This window comes from Coregonus clupeaformis, unplaced genomic scaffold (genome assembly GCF_020615455.1).
Source record: "Coregonus clupeaformis isolate EN_2021a unplaced genomic scaffold, ASM2061545v1 scaf3161, whole genome shotgun sequence".
Classification (NCBI taxonomy): domain Eukaryota; kingdom Metazoa; phylum Chordata; class Actinopteri; order Salmoniformes; family Salmonidae; genus Coregonus; species Coregonus clupeaformis.
Genome location: NW_025536615.1, coordinates 26,084 through 39,113, shown reverse-complemented (window position 1 = coordinate 39,113; position 13,030 = coordinate 26,084). Strand labels below are relative to the sequence as shown.

At 46.6% G+C, this 13,030-nt stretch overlaps 1 protein-coding gene across 1 annotated transcript; it reads right to left on the bottom strand.

The window, feature by feature from the left end:
• Positions 1–11,769: 11,769 nt before the first annotated feature.
• Positions 11,770–12,627, bottom strand: LOC123489675 (ras-related protein Rap-2a-like). Its single transcript, XM_045220113.1, has one exon. The coding sequence runs from the start codon at positions 12,098–12,100 to the stop codon at positions 11,783–11,785; it is 318 nt and encodes a 105-aa protein (XP_045076048.1). The 5' UTR covers positions 12,101–12,627; the 3' UTR covers positions 11,770–11,782.
• Positions 12,628–13,030: the final 403 nt, after the last annotated feature.

The following is a 13,030-nucleotide window of genomic DNA, read 5'->3' as shown; positions in this document are numbered from 1 at the left end:
TTGGTCAATAACAAAAGTTTCTCAATACTTTGTTATATACCCTTTGTTGGCAATGACACAGGTCAAACGTTTTCTGTAAGTCTTCACAAGGTTTTCACACACTGTTGCTGGTATTTTGGCCCATTCCTCCATGCAGATCTCCTCTAGAGCAGTGATGTTTTGGGGCTGTCGCTGGGCAACACGGACTTTCAACACCCTCCAAAGATTTTCTATGGGGTTGAGATCTGGAGACTGGCTAGGCCACTCCAGGACCTTGAAATGCTTCTTACGAAGCCACTCCTTCGTTGCCCGGGCGGTGTGTTTGGGATCATTGTCATGCTGAAAGACCCAGCCACGTTTCATCTTCAATGCCCTTGTTGATGGAAGGAGGTTTTCACTCAAAATCTCACGATACATGGCCCCATTCATTCTTTCCTTTACACGGATCAGTCGTCCTGGTCCCTTTGCAGAAAAACAGCCCCAAAGCATGATGTTTCCACCCCCATGCTTCACAGTAGGTATGGTGTTCTTTGAATGCAACTCAGCATTCTTTGTCCTCCAAACACGACGAGTTGAGTTTTTACCAAAATAGAACCATATGACATTCTCCCAATCCTCTTCTGGATCATCCAAATGCACTCTAGCAAACTTCAGACGGGCCTGGACATGTACTGGCTTAAGCAGGGGGACACGTCTGGCACTGCAGGATTTGAGTCCCTGGCAGCGTAGTGTGTTACTGATGGTAGGCTTTGTTACTTTGGTCCCAGCTCTCTGCAGGTCATTCACTAGGTCCCCCCGTGTGGTTCTGGGATTATTGCTCACCGTTCTTGTGATCATTTTGACCCCACGGGGTGAGATCTTGCGTGGAGCCCCAGATCGAGGGAGATTATCAGTGGTCTTGTATGTCTTCCATTTCCTAATAATTGCTCCCACAGTTGATTTCTTCAAACCAAGCTGCTTACCTATTGCAGATTCAGTCTTCCCAGCCTGGTGCAGGTCTACAATTTTGTTTCTGGTGTCCTTTGACAGCTCTTTGGTCTTGGCCATAGTGGAGTTTGGAGTGTGACTGTTTGAGGTTGTGGACAGGTGTCTTTTATACTGATAACAAGTTCAAACAGGTGCCATTAATACAGGTAACGAGTGGAGGACAGAGGAGCCTCTTAAAGAAGAAGTTACAGGTCTGTGAGAGCCAGAAATCTTGCTTGTTTGTAGGTGACCAAATACTTATTTTCCACCATAATTTGCAAATAAATTCATTAAAAATCCTACAATGTGATTTTCTGGAGAAAAAAAATCTCAGTTTGTCTGTCATAGTTTATGTGTACCTATGATGACAATTACAGGCCTCTCTCATCTTTTTAAGTGGGAGAACTTGCACAATTGGTGGCTGACTAAATACTTTTTTTCCCCACTGTAGATAGATGTTCATTTTGAGTACTGAAGGAGAGCTAGGGAAAAGAATAACAAAACGGATGTGGAGTCCCAAGAGATGCTGTGATGACGGACTTCCCACGCTGTGCTGCTGCTGCTGGGCTGTGTATGTGTGCGTGTGTGTGTCTGCGCGTGTGGGGGAGGGAGTCATTCTGCTTATAACTTATAAAAACTAAACACAACACAACAAAAGGCCACATAGTTTTTGACAACAAAAATAAATAGGGCAAATCAGTGAATTCAACATGAACCATAACAGTAACTTCAACTAAATAATGTTCCTTGCTGTAACTTTAAAGCTCAATGGCAAACCGGGGAATGAGGCCTAAGAAATGGGTCTACATTGTGATAATTTTCAAATTGAGCCCAGTACTTCTAAAAGATAGCTACCAGTATTGGTTTGTATTCCATTTCATAGCCTATATGTTTATGTTCTTTAAATCGTGGTGACCATTACCCATTTTTATTTTTATTTTATCCAGATAGACTTGAGTGCATTCATTTTCATACTGGTCCCCCGTATGAATTGAACCCACAACCCTGGTGTTGCAAGCTCCATGCTCTACCAACTGAGCCACGCAGGACCTTGTGGGTACCAAACATTTTGCTACGGTGTGTCTAATGAACACCACCACCACCCTGTTGAGCCAGGATGTGGGTTTAACGTCCACCTCAGAACTTCAGTCAGAGGTCCCTCCTGGGAAATGTAGTTTGAGACCACACCCCATTGCACAAATGACTACACTTAACAGCCCGTGTTGTTCCTCTCTTGCTATTAAACACAGCATAAGTGCAGCGTGAAACCCAATCTGAAGTGCTTTGAAAACCCAGCTTCTAGGTCGATCGACTCATCCTTCACATTCATGCGAGGAAATCGTTAAGATCAAGTTGGAGCACAGCCAGGTTGGATTTCCGAAACAACAATATACACGATACAGTAATTTATTTGGTTATTTTGTGGGTGCCGTAACAAGAGCTGAAGGTACATACACACACACACACACACACACACACACACAAAGCCCAAATGACCTCACTCTTGGATCTCCAGCTAGTTCAGAGGATTCCGCTGCCAGGAGTCAAACGTGGCTTTAGGTTATGTGCCTTCTCACTAATGGAGGACTGATGTTTCCTTGGCTTCCAACTCCAACACAATCCCAAGTTGTGATGAGTGAGGATATAGTGCACTTCTGCTCGCTGGCTCAGCAATAATGGGTTTTGTGAGGCAGTAAAAGTAATGTAAAGCCACTTTCTGGAGTTAGCTAATTTGAGTAGGGTGAAGTTGCCCCTAGACGCTGATCTTGGCTCAGTTTAGCATTTTCCCTACTAATGGTTAAGGTTAGGTCTGTGGGAGGGGAAGCTGATCCTAGATCTGTATCTAGAGGAAATTTCACCCCGGATCTAGGTAATGTATGCCAGGAGGAGCACTGTGCATCTTAGTAATGACAGGCAGGACAATAGAAGCTAAACCAAGCTAAACCAACCCGAGCTGTCCTGGGATGGCCAGTAAAGTACGGTTCGCATTGGGTTGGCCCTATAGAGTGAATCAGGCATCTGTTTGCCACTTCATCGTCTCACTTGTTCCAACTAACAGAGCGAAACTCTTGACCATGTGATCTGAGCAGGACAAGTTATTGCCAATAACTAGGACCTGTAGTTTTTCCTGGGCTTTTCTCTAGACCTCCGTGTCTAACATCTCTGGTTACAAAGATACAGTACTTCCTAACTGAGTTGACAGGGAGGAGGGAAACTGCTATTCTGGACCTGGTCTGCATTGTAATAGAGATGACCTACAGTGCCTTCAGAAAGTATTCACACCCTTTGACTTTTTCCACATTTTGTTGTGTTACAGGCTGAATTTTAAATGTATTACATTTTGATTATTATTATTATTGTGTCCTCGTGTAAATAGCCTGTTTTTTTTTGTTGTGTCTTTTTTCGTATATATTTCTCTATCTCACTTTCCATCCTTAACTAAATATACTTTCCTGCAACCCGCCACACCCATTGTGGAACGGATTCTATTATTTCTTAATTCCTTTTATCAAGAACCCACGGATGAAACTAGCCAGCTAGCCAGCTAACTAGCTACTTGCTATTAGCTATTGCTATTAGCCACCGTTAGCGGTCTTCACCACTGTCCGTGGCCTGCACTACCTACCAGCCAGCTCTAGCCTGGACAATTATCGGCCAGTCTGCACAGCGTGCTATCGACCCAGAGCATTTCTGATTTTCTGCCGGAATCACTGAATCACTGGACCTTAACACCGGATCATCACAACTAGCTAGCTGCAACCAAATAGATGTTGTTGTTGGCTAATCACCACTAATCACCACTTGTCCCAAAGCTTGCACCAGTTAGCCTTGAGCTAGCCTCGAGCCAGGCCCATCTCCCGGCTATCCACCTCTCTGTCAACCGGACGGGACCTCCTAGTGTCGACACAGAGCCCCACCGATCCATCACGACTGGTCTGCCAACATAATCATCTGATGTGGTTTCAACAGGCTTCCCGTTGCGACGACCACGAAGATCCATCTGCTAGCACCGGCCCGCTAGCACGCGCAATCAACAGCCGTGCCTCCTGCTCACCTGTGCTGTAGGTGCCTACGAACTGCTCCCGGACTTACCTATTGCTGTTCACTGGACCTTATGATCACTCAGCTACACATCTGATGCCCGCTGGACTGTTCCTTTACACGGTACCCCATCCTGTTTTATCTGTTTAGCTTCAGCCCAAACTTTCGTCACCATTACCAGTTATTGTCTTAGCCCTCTCGAATAACACCTGTGATTGCGTTATGCCTCTCTCCCATGTCAATATGCCTAGCCTATTGCTGTTTGGGTTAGTTGTTATTTTACTATTTCACTGTAAAGCCCCCAGTCCCGCTCAACCTGCCTCAGATAGCTTCTTTGTCCCACCCCCCATACACACGGAGACCGGCTCAATCGGTACCTCCAGTGATGCTATCTCTTTCATCGTTACCCAATGCTTAGGTGTACTTGTCACACCCTGGCTCTGGGACTCATTATGTTGAGCCAGGGTGTGTTCATTTCTATGTGTGTATTTCTGTGTTGGTGTTCATTCTAGTTTGTTGTATTCTATGTTTGCCTGAGTGACTCCCAATCAGAGGCAACGAGTGTCAGCTGTTGGCTGGTTGTCTCTGATTGGGAGCCATATTTAACTGTATGTTTTCCCTTTGTGGTTGTGGGTTTTTGTTCCGTGTTCGGTCATTGATACCGTGGACGTCACGAGTCGTGTTTTGTTTTGTATTTTGATGCTTTAACTAATTAAAGTATGTTTGTTCATCACGCTGCGCCTTGGTCTACTCCTTACCTCGATCGTTACAGAAAAACCCACCATGCAACGACCAAGCAGCGTGTCCAGGGGCAGCCCTTGGGGTGGACATGGGAGGAAGCGCCGGGAAAGGCCCTGGCGAAAGAGGAGCAACGTGTCCAGGAGCAGGCAGCCTGGACATGGGAGGAGATATTGGACGGTAAAGGGTCCTGGACTTGGGGGGAAATCCTGGCCGGGATGGATCGCGAGACAGTGGAGAGGCGACGGAGAGAGGAGCAACGGCGTGATCAGGGTCGTCGTCGGACGGTCGTGAGGCAACCCCAGACATTTTTTAGGGGGGGGCACACGGCATGGACGACGGGGCTGACAGAGGAGAAAAGGGGGCAGATCCAGAAGGCCACCAGGCCAGGGGTTCACCGCCCTGTACGTCCTGTGCGGATGCCTCACACAGAGTGTGTGAGGGTAGGCATTCAGCCAGGACGGGTGGTGGCCCCTCTTCACTCCAGGCCTCCTATCCGTCTCCACAGCCCGGTTCGGCCTGTCCCTGCTCCACGCACCAAGCCTACGGTGTGCGTTGCCAGCCCAGCCCGGCCTGTCTCTGCTCCACGCACCAAGCCTACGGTGTGCGTCGCCAGCCCAGTCCGGCCTGTCCCTGCTCCACGCACCAAGCCTACGGTGTGCGTCGACAGCCCAGCCCGGCCTGTTCCTGCTCCACGCACCAAGCCTACGGTGTGCGTCGCCAGCCCGACCCGGCCTGTTCCTGCCACTCACACCAAACCTACGGTGCGCGTCGCCAGCCCGGTCCGGCCTGTTCCTGCCACCCGCACCAAGTCTACGGTGCGCGTCGCCAGCCCGGTCCGGCCTGTTCCTGCCACCCGCACCAAGTCTACGGTGCGCGTCGCCAGCCCGACCCGGCCTGTTCCTGCCACTCACACCAAACCTACGGTGCGCGTCGCCAGCCCGGTCCGGCCTGTTCCTGCCACCCGCACCAAGTCTACGGTGCGCGTCGCCAGCCCGACCCGGCCTGTTCCTGCCACCCGCACCAAGTCTACGGTGCGCGTCGCCAGCCCGACCCGGCCTGTTCCTGCCACTCGCACCAAACCTACGGTGCGCGTCGCCAGCCCGGTCCGGCCTGTTCCTGCCACCCGCACCAAGTCTACGGTGCGCGTCGCCAGCCCGACCCGGCCTGTTCCTGCCACTCGCACCAAACCTACGGTGCGCGTCGCCAGCCCGGTCCGGCCTGTTCCTGCCACTCGCACTAAGCCAGGGGTGCGAGAAGTCAGCCTGGTAAGGCCCGTTCCTTCTCCACGCACCAAGCCAGGGGTGCGAGTCGTCAGCCTGGTAAGGCCCGTTCCTCCTCCACGCACCAAGCCAGGGGTGCGCGTCGTCAGCCTGGTAAGGCCCGTTCCTCCTCCACGCACCAAGCCAGGGGTGCGAGTCGACAGCCTGGTAAGGATCGCTCCTGTTAAGTCCAGTCCTGCTCCAGCCGGCGGGGCCAGACTGGACCAGGGGCACTATGGGGGGTGTATTGGAGGGTGTATTGGAGGGTGGTGGTCAAGGCCGGAGCCAGAACCGCCGCCGAGGAGGTATGCCCGCCCAGCCCTCCCCTGGTTTGTTTAGTTGAGGTGCGGTCGCAGTCCGCGCCTTTAGGGGGGGGTACTGTCACACCCTGGCTCTGGGACTCATTATGTTGAGCCAGGGTGTGTTCATTTCTATGTGTGTATTTCTGTGTTGGTGTTCATTCTAGTTTGTTGTATTCTATGTTTGCCTGAGTGACTCCCAATCAGAGGCAACGAGTGTCAGCTGTTGGCTGGTTGTCTCTGATTGGGAGCCATATTTAACTGTATGTTTTCCCTTTGTGGTTGTGGGTTTTTGTTCCGTGTTCGGTCATTGATACCGTGGACGTCACGAGTCGTGTTTTGTTTTGTATTTTGATGCTTTAACTAATTAAAGTATGTTTGTTCATCACGCTGCGCCTTGGTCTACTCCTTACCTCGATCGTTACAGTACTACCACTGTACTCATACCCTTCCATATCCTTGTCTGTACATAATGCCCTGAATCTATTCTACAATGCCCGGAAATCTGCACCGTTTATTCTCTGTACCCAACGCACTAGAAGACCAGTTCTTAAAGCCTTTAGCCGTATACTTATTCTATTCCTCCTCTGTTCCTCTGGTAATGTAGAGGTTAACCCAGGCCCTGTAGCCCCCAGTATCACTCCTACTCCCCAGGCGCTATCATTTGTTGACTTCTGTAACCGTAAAAGCCTTGGTTTCTTGCATGTTAACATCAGAAGCCTCCTCCCCAAGTTTGAGTTATTCACTGCGTTAGCACACTCTGCCAACCCTTATGTTCTAGCAGTGTCTGAATCCTGGCTTAGGAAGGCCACCAAAAATTCAGAAATGTCCATCCCGAACTACAACATTTTCCGTCTAGATAGAACTGCCAAAGGGGGCGGAGTTGCAATCTACTGTAGAGATAGCCTGCAGAGCTCTATCATACTATCCAGGTCTGTGCCCAAACAGTTTGAGCTCCTACTTCTAAAAATCCACCTTTCCAAAAATAAGTCTCTCACTGTTGCCGCTTGCTACAGCCCCCCCTCAGCCCCCAGTTGTGCCCTGGACACCATATGTGAATTGCTTGCCCCCATCTATCCTCAGAGTTCGTACTGCTTGGTGACCTAAACTGGGATATGCTTAACACCCCGGCCGTCCTACAATCTAAACTAGATGCCCTCAATCTCACACAAATTATCAAGGAACCTACCAGGTACAACCCTAAATCCGTAAACATGGGCACCCTCATAGATATCATACTGACTAATTTACCCTCTAAATACACCTCCGCTGTCTTCAACCAGGATCTCAGCGATCACTGCATCATTGCCTGGGTCCGTAATGGGTCCGCGGTCAAACGACCCTAAAACACTTTAGCGAGCAGGCCTTTCTAATTGACCTGGCCCGGGTATCCTGGATGGATATTGACCTCATTCCGTCAGTAGAGGATGCCTGGATGTTCTTCAAAAGTGCTTTCCTCTCCATCTTAAATAAGCATGCCCCATTCAAAAAATGACCAGCACAAAAACATCCTGTGGCGTATTGCATTAGCATCGAACAGCCCCGCGATATGCAACTTTTAATGGAAGTCAGGAACCAATATACACAATCAGTTAGGAAAGCAAAGGCTAGCTTTTTCTAACAGAAATTTGCATCCTGTAGCACTAACTCCAAAAAGTTTTGGGACACTGTAAAGTCCACGGAGACATCTGGCCCTTCATGGTATACATCTGGCCCTTCATTGGACACCAACGAGCTTCAATGCCATACAACACTCCTTCTGTGGCCTCCAACTGCTCTTAAACGCTAGTAAAACTAAATGCATGCTCTTCAATCGAACGCTGCTTGCACCCGCCTGCCCGACTAGAATCACTACTTTCGGTGGGTCTGACTTAGAATATGTAGACAACTACAAATACCTAGGTGTCTGGTTAGACCGTAAACTCTCCTTCCAGACTCACATTAAGCATCTCCAATCCAAAGTTAAATCTAGAATCGGCTTCCAACAAAGCCTCCTTCACTCATGCTGCTAAACATGCCCTCATAAAACTTACTATCCTACCGATCCTTGACTTCGGCGATGTCATTTACAAAATAGCTTCCAACACTCAACTCAGCAAATTGGATGTAGACTATCACAGTGCCATCCGTTTTGTCACCAAAGCCCCATATACTACCCACCATTGTGACCTGTACGCTCTCGTTGGCTGGCCCTCACTACATATTTGTCGCCAAACCCACTGGCTCCAGGTCATCTATGAATCACTTCTAGGCAAATCCCCGCCTTATCTTAGCTCATTGGTCACCATAGCAACACCCACCCGTAGTATGCGCTCCAGCAGGTATATCTCACTGGTCATCCCCAAAGCCAACACCTCCTTTGGCCGCCATTCCTTCCAGTTCTCTGCTGCAAATGACTGGAACGAACTGCAAAAATCTCTGAAGCTGGAGACACTTATCTCCCTCATTAACTTTAAGCATCAGTTGTCAGAGCAGCTTACTGATCACCGTACCTGTACACAGCCCATCTGTAATTAGCCCACCCAACTACCTCATCCCCATATTGTTATATACATTGTTATTTATTTTGCTCATTTGCACCCCAGTATCTCTATTTGCACATCATCTTCTGCACATCCATCACTCCAGTGTTAATACTAAATTGTAATTATTTTGCACTATGGCCTATTTATTGCCTTACCTCCATAACCTACTACATTTGCACACACTGTATATAGATTTTCTATTGTGTTATTGACTGTACGTTTTTGTTTATTCCATATGTAACTCTGTTGTTGTTTTTATCGCACTGCTTTGCTTTATCTTGGCAGTTGTAAATGAGAACTTGTTCTCAACTGGCTTACCTGGTTAAATAAAGGTCTACACACAATATCCCATAATGTCAAAGTGGAATTTCGTTTTTAGAATTTTTTACAAATTAATACAAAATGAAAAGCTAAAATGTCTTGAGTCAATAAGTATTTAACCCCTTTGTAATGACAAGCCTTAATAAGTTCAGGAGTAAATATTTGCTTAACAAGTCACATAATATGTTTTCCAAATGCCTCGCAAAGAACAGCACCGATTGGTAGATGGGTAAAATAAAAAATCATACAGACACTGAATATCCCTTTGAGCATGGTGAAGATATTAATTAGGCTTTGGATGGTGTATTAAAACACCCAGTCACTACAAAGATACAGGGAAGGAAGGAAACCGCACAGGGATTTTACCATGAGGCCAATGATGATTTTAAAACGGTTACAGAGCTTAACGGCTATGATAGTAGAAAACTGAGAATGGAACAACATCATTGTAGTTACTCCATAATACTAACCTAAATGACAGAGTGAAAAGAAGGAAGCCTGTACAGAATACAAATATTCCAAAACATGCTTCCAGTTTGCAACAAGGCACTAAAGTAATAGTGTGAAAAATGTGCCAAAGAAATGAACTTTTTGTCCTGAATACAAAGCGTTATGTTTGGGGTTAATCCAACACATCACTGAGTACCACTCTTCATATTTTCAAGCATGGTGGTTGCTGCATCATGGTATGGGTATGCTTGTCATCGGCAAGGACTGGAGAGTTATTTAGGATAAAAAGAAATGGAATGGAGCTAAGCATAGGCAAAATCTGATAGGAAAACCTGGTTCAGTCTGCTTTCCAACAGACACTGGGAGATTAATTCACCTTCCAGCAACTACAATGATGTTGTTCCATGCTCTTCCTCCCGGACTGCCCGTTCCATGATCTCGTTGACAACTCCGTTGTGTCCTCCTCCCAGAGTGCAAAAAACCTTGGCGTGACCCTGGACAACACCCTGTCGTTCTCCGCTAACATCAAGGCGGTGACCCGATCCTGTAGGTTCATGCTCTACAACATTCGGAGAGTACGACCCTGCCTTACACAGGAAGCGGCACAGGTCCTAATCCAGGCACTTGTCATCTCCCGTCTGGATTACTGCAACTCGCTGTTGGCTGGGCTCCCTGCCTGTGCCATTAATCCCCTACAACTCATCCAGAATGCCGCAGCCCGTCTGGTGTTCAACCTTCCCAAGTTCTCTCACGTCACCCCGCTCCTCCGCACACTCCACTGGCTTCCAGTTGAAGCTTGCATCTGCTACAAGACCATGGTGCTTGCCTACGGAGCTGTGAGGGGAACGGCACCTCCGTACCTTCAGGCTCTGATCAGTCCCTACACCCAAACGAGGGCATTGCGTTCATCCACCTCTGGCCTGCTGGCCCCCCTACCTCTGCGGAAGCACAGTTCCCGCTCAGCCCAGTCAAAACTGTTTGCTGCTCTGGCACCCCAATGGTGGAACAAGCTCCCTCACAATGCCAGGACAGGGGAGTCACTCACCACCTTCCGGAGACACTTGAAACCCTACCTCTTTAAGGAATACCTGGGAGATAGGATAAAGTAATCCTTCTACCCCCCCCAAAAAAGTAAAAAAATGTAAAGTGGTTATCCCACTGGCTATAAGGTGAATGCACCAATTTGTAAGTCGCTCTGGATAAGAGCGTCGGCTAAATGACGTAAATGTAATGTAAATGTAAGCAAGACAATAACCTAAAACACAAAACCAAATCTACACTGGAGTTGCTTACCAAGAGGACATTGAATGTTCCCGAGTGGCCTAGTTACAGTTTTGACTTAAAACCTATGCCAATACTTGAAAATGACTGTCTAGCAATGATCAACAACCAACTTCACAGAGCTTGAAGAATGTTAAAAAGAAAAATTGTCAAATATTGCACAATACAGGTGTGCAAAGCTCTTAGACTTACCCCAAAAGACTCACAGCTGTAATTGCTACCAAAGGTGTTTATAACATGTAATGACTCAGGGGTGTGATTAATTATCTAATCAAGATATGTTAGTGTTTTGTTTTTCATTAATACATTTTAAAAAATCGAATTTTTCTTCCACTTTGACATTGCAGCGTATTTTGTGTAGATCATTGACAAAAAAGACAATTAAATCCATTTGAATCCCACTTTGTAACAGAACAAAATGTTGAAAAAGTCAAATGGTGTGAATACTTTCTGAAGGCACTGTATGTGGGACAACCTGACCAGTTCAGGTTTCGTATGGGTTCTCCATCTGGCTAGAAGTCCAACATCAAACCTAAGGGCTTCTGGGTAATAGAGTAAAGGTGAAGCACAGCTGGACTTTCATGACTAACACATGACCTGGATGAATCAGATAATATCTCCTCAAAGAGCAGAGGAAGCTTGTTTGGTTTCACATGTCCAATATAAATCTAAGCAGATGTGGGCCCAGCCCTGCTCAAGTATGTTCGATCCAAAGGAATCAAATCATGCTCACACACACACATACTAATTTGCAATTAGTAGTGGAATAAACTAAAGTAATTACTAGACCATTAGAATTTACTACAATATAGCCTATATTCACTGATTTCAATAGGGCCGTAGGCCATGACTCTGATCATGTTCCAAATTAACTTTCAATCTAGTGACACAGTCAGGGAATTAATATCAAACTCAGAAATCACCTTTTAACTCTGATGATCTGATCTCTCATTGGCTTGATGTCTTGGAAACTCTGTTGGTTGACCAGACTGTAGACTAGTATGAAGCCCTGGCCGTTCTTGATGTAAAGGTCTCTCATAGAAGCAAACTGCTCTGTCCCAGCAGTGTCCAGAATCTCCAGCACCGACGGGGAGGAATCCACCTCGATCTCCTTTCGATAAAAATCTTCAATTGTCGGGTCATACTTCTCTATGAAGGTTCCGGTCACAAATTGCACGGTGAGAGCAGACTTGCCGACACCTCCGCTGCCGAGGACCACGACTTTATACTCACGCATTGCCCCACTGATGCGGTCAAGGATAATTAGAATAATTTGTCAAAATGCCACTGCCTCCTGCCGACATCAAAGCAATGAAATAGGCTAATCTAAAGTAATAACATTTTATAGAATGTCCATATCATAACACAAAATAGCCTACGACAATTGATGGGACATTATAATAACTAATAACTTCATTACAGAAAACCCCACATTAATAATCTAAGAGAAAAAAAGGAAAAAAACATATGCATTTGAGTTCGACTATCTATAGCCTGATTTGTTCATAATTTCAGACCATGGTTAAAAACTTGCTTCAGTTCTGCATGCCTTCTTCAGGAATCCTTTGGAGACTCCAGAATGATTTACGCAGAGGGAAAACATAGTTTTGAAATACCTTGCTGGAAAGGTTAGGCTGGCATATGTAGTACATTCCGAATTGCATCACTCTATGTCCACCACTTATGCCTTTCTGACATTCTTCAGTCGCCATTCTCGCGGGTGGTGACAAAATATCTCGTATCTCATCGGTGTCCGTAGGCCTTTATGCGATCTGTCTCCCATCTCAATGACGACCACACCTGAAACAATATAATATGCCTACTCTCTCTTATGGAAAGAGGCTAACAGACGAATGGAGCTTTTCATTGGTTACGTCCCACTTTAAGCCTCGCCCACATGTTGTACGTCAGGTTGTATCAGATACTTTTTCTTGAATACAATAGTCTGTACAATAGTGACATCTTCAGACAGAACAGAATCAAGTATGCCTATCTGGTACCAACCCGGATGCTTTTTATATGGTAACTGCTCCTCACCTAACGAAACAAGGGAGACCAAGAACCAGTCATGTGTGACCATGGGAAATCAGCAAATTGTATCACAAATAGCGATAAAAAAAATAAGTGCTTAAACAATGATTCACTGTTAATTTGTATCTGCCCTAAT

Bases quoted from the DNA above. Each gene is read 5' to 3' on its own strand.
- LOC123489675 (XM_045220113.1), bottom strand. From the start codon at position 12,100: ATGCGTGAGTATAAAGTCGTGGTCCTCGGCAGCGGAGGTGTCGGCAAG.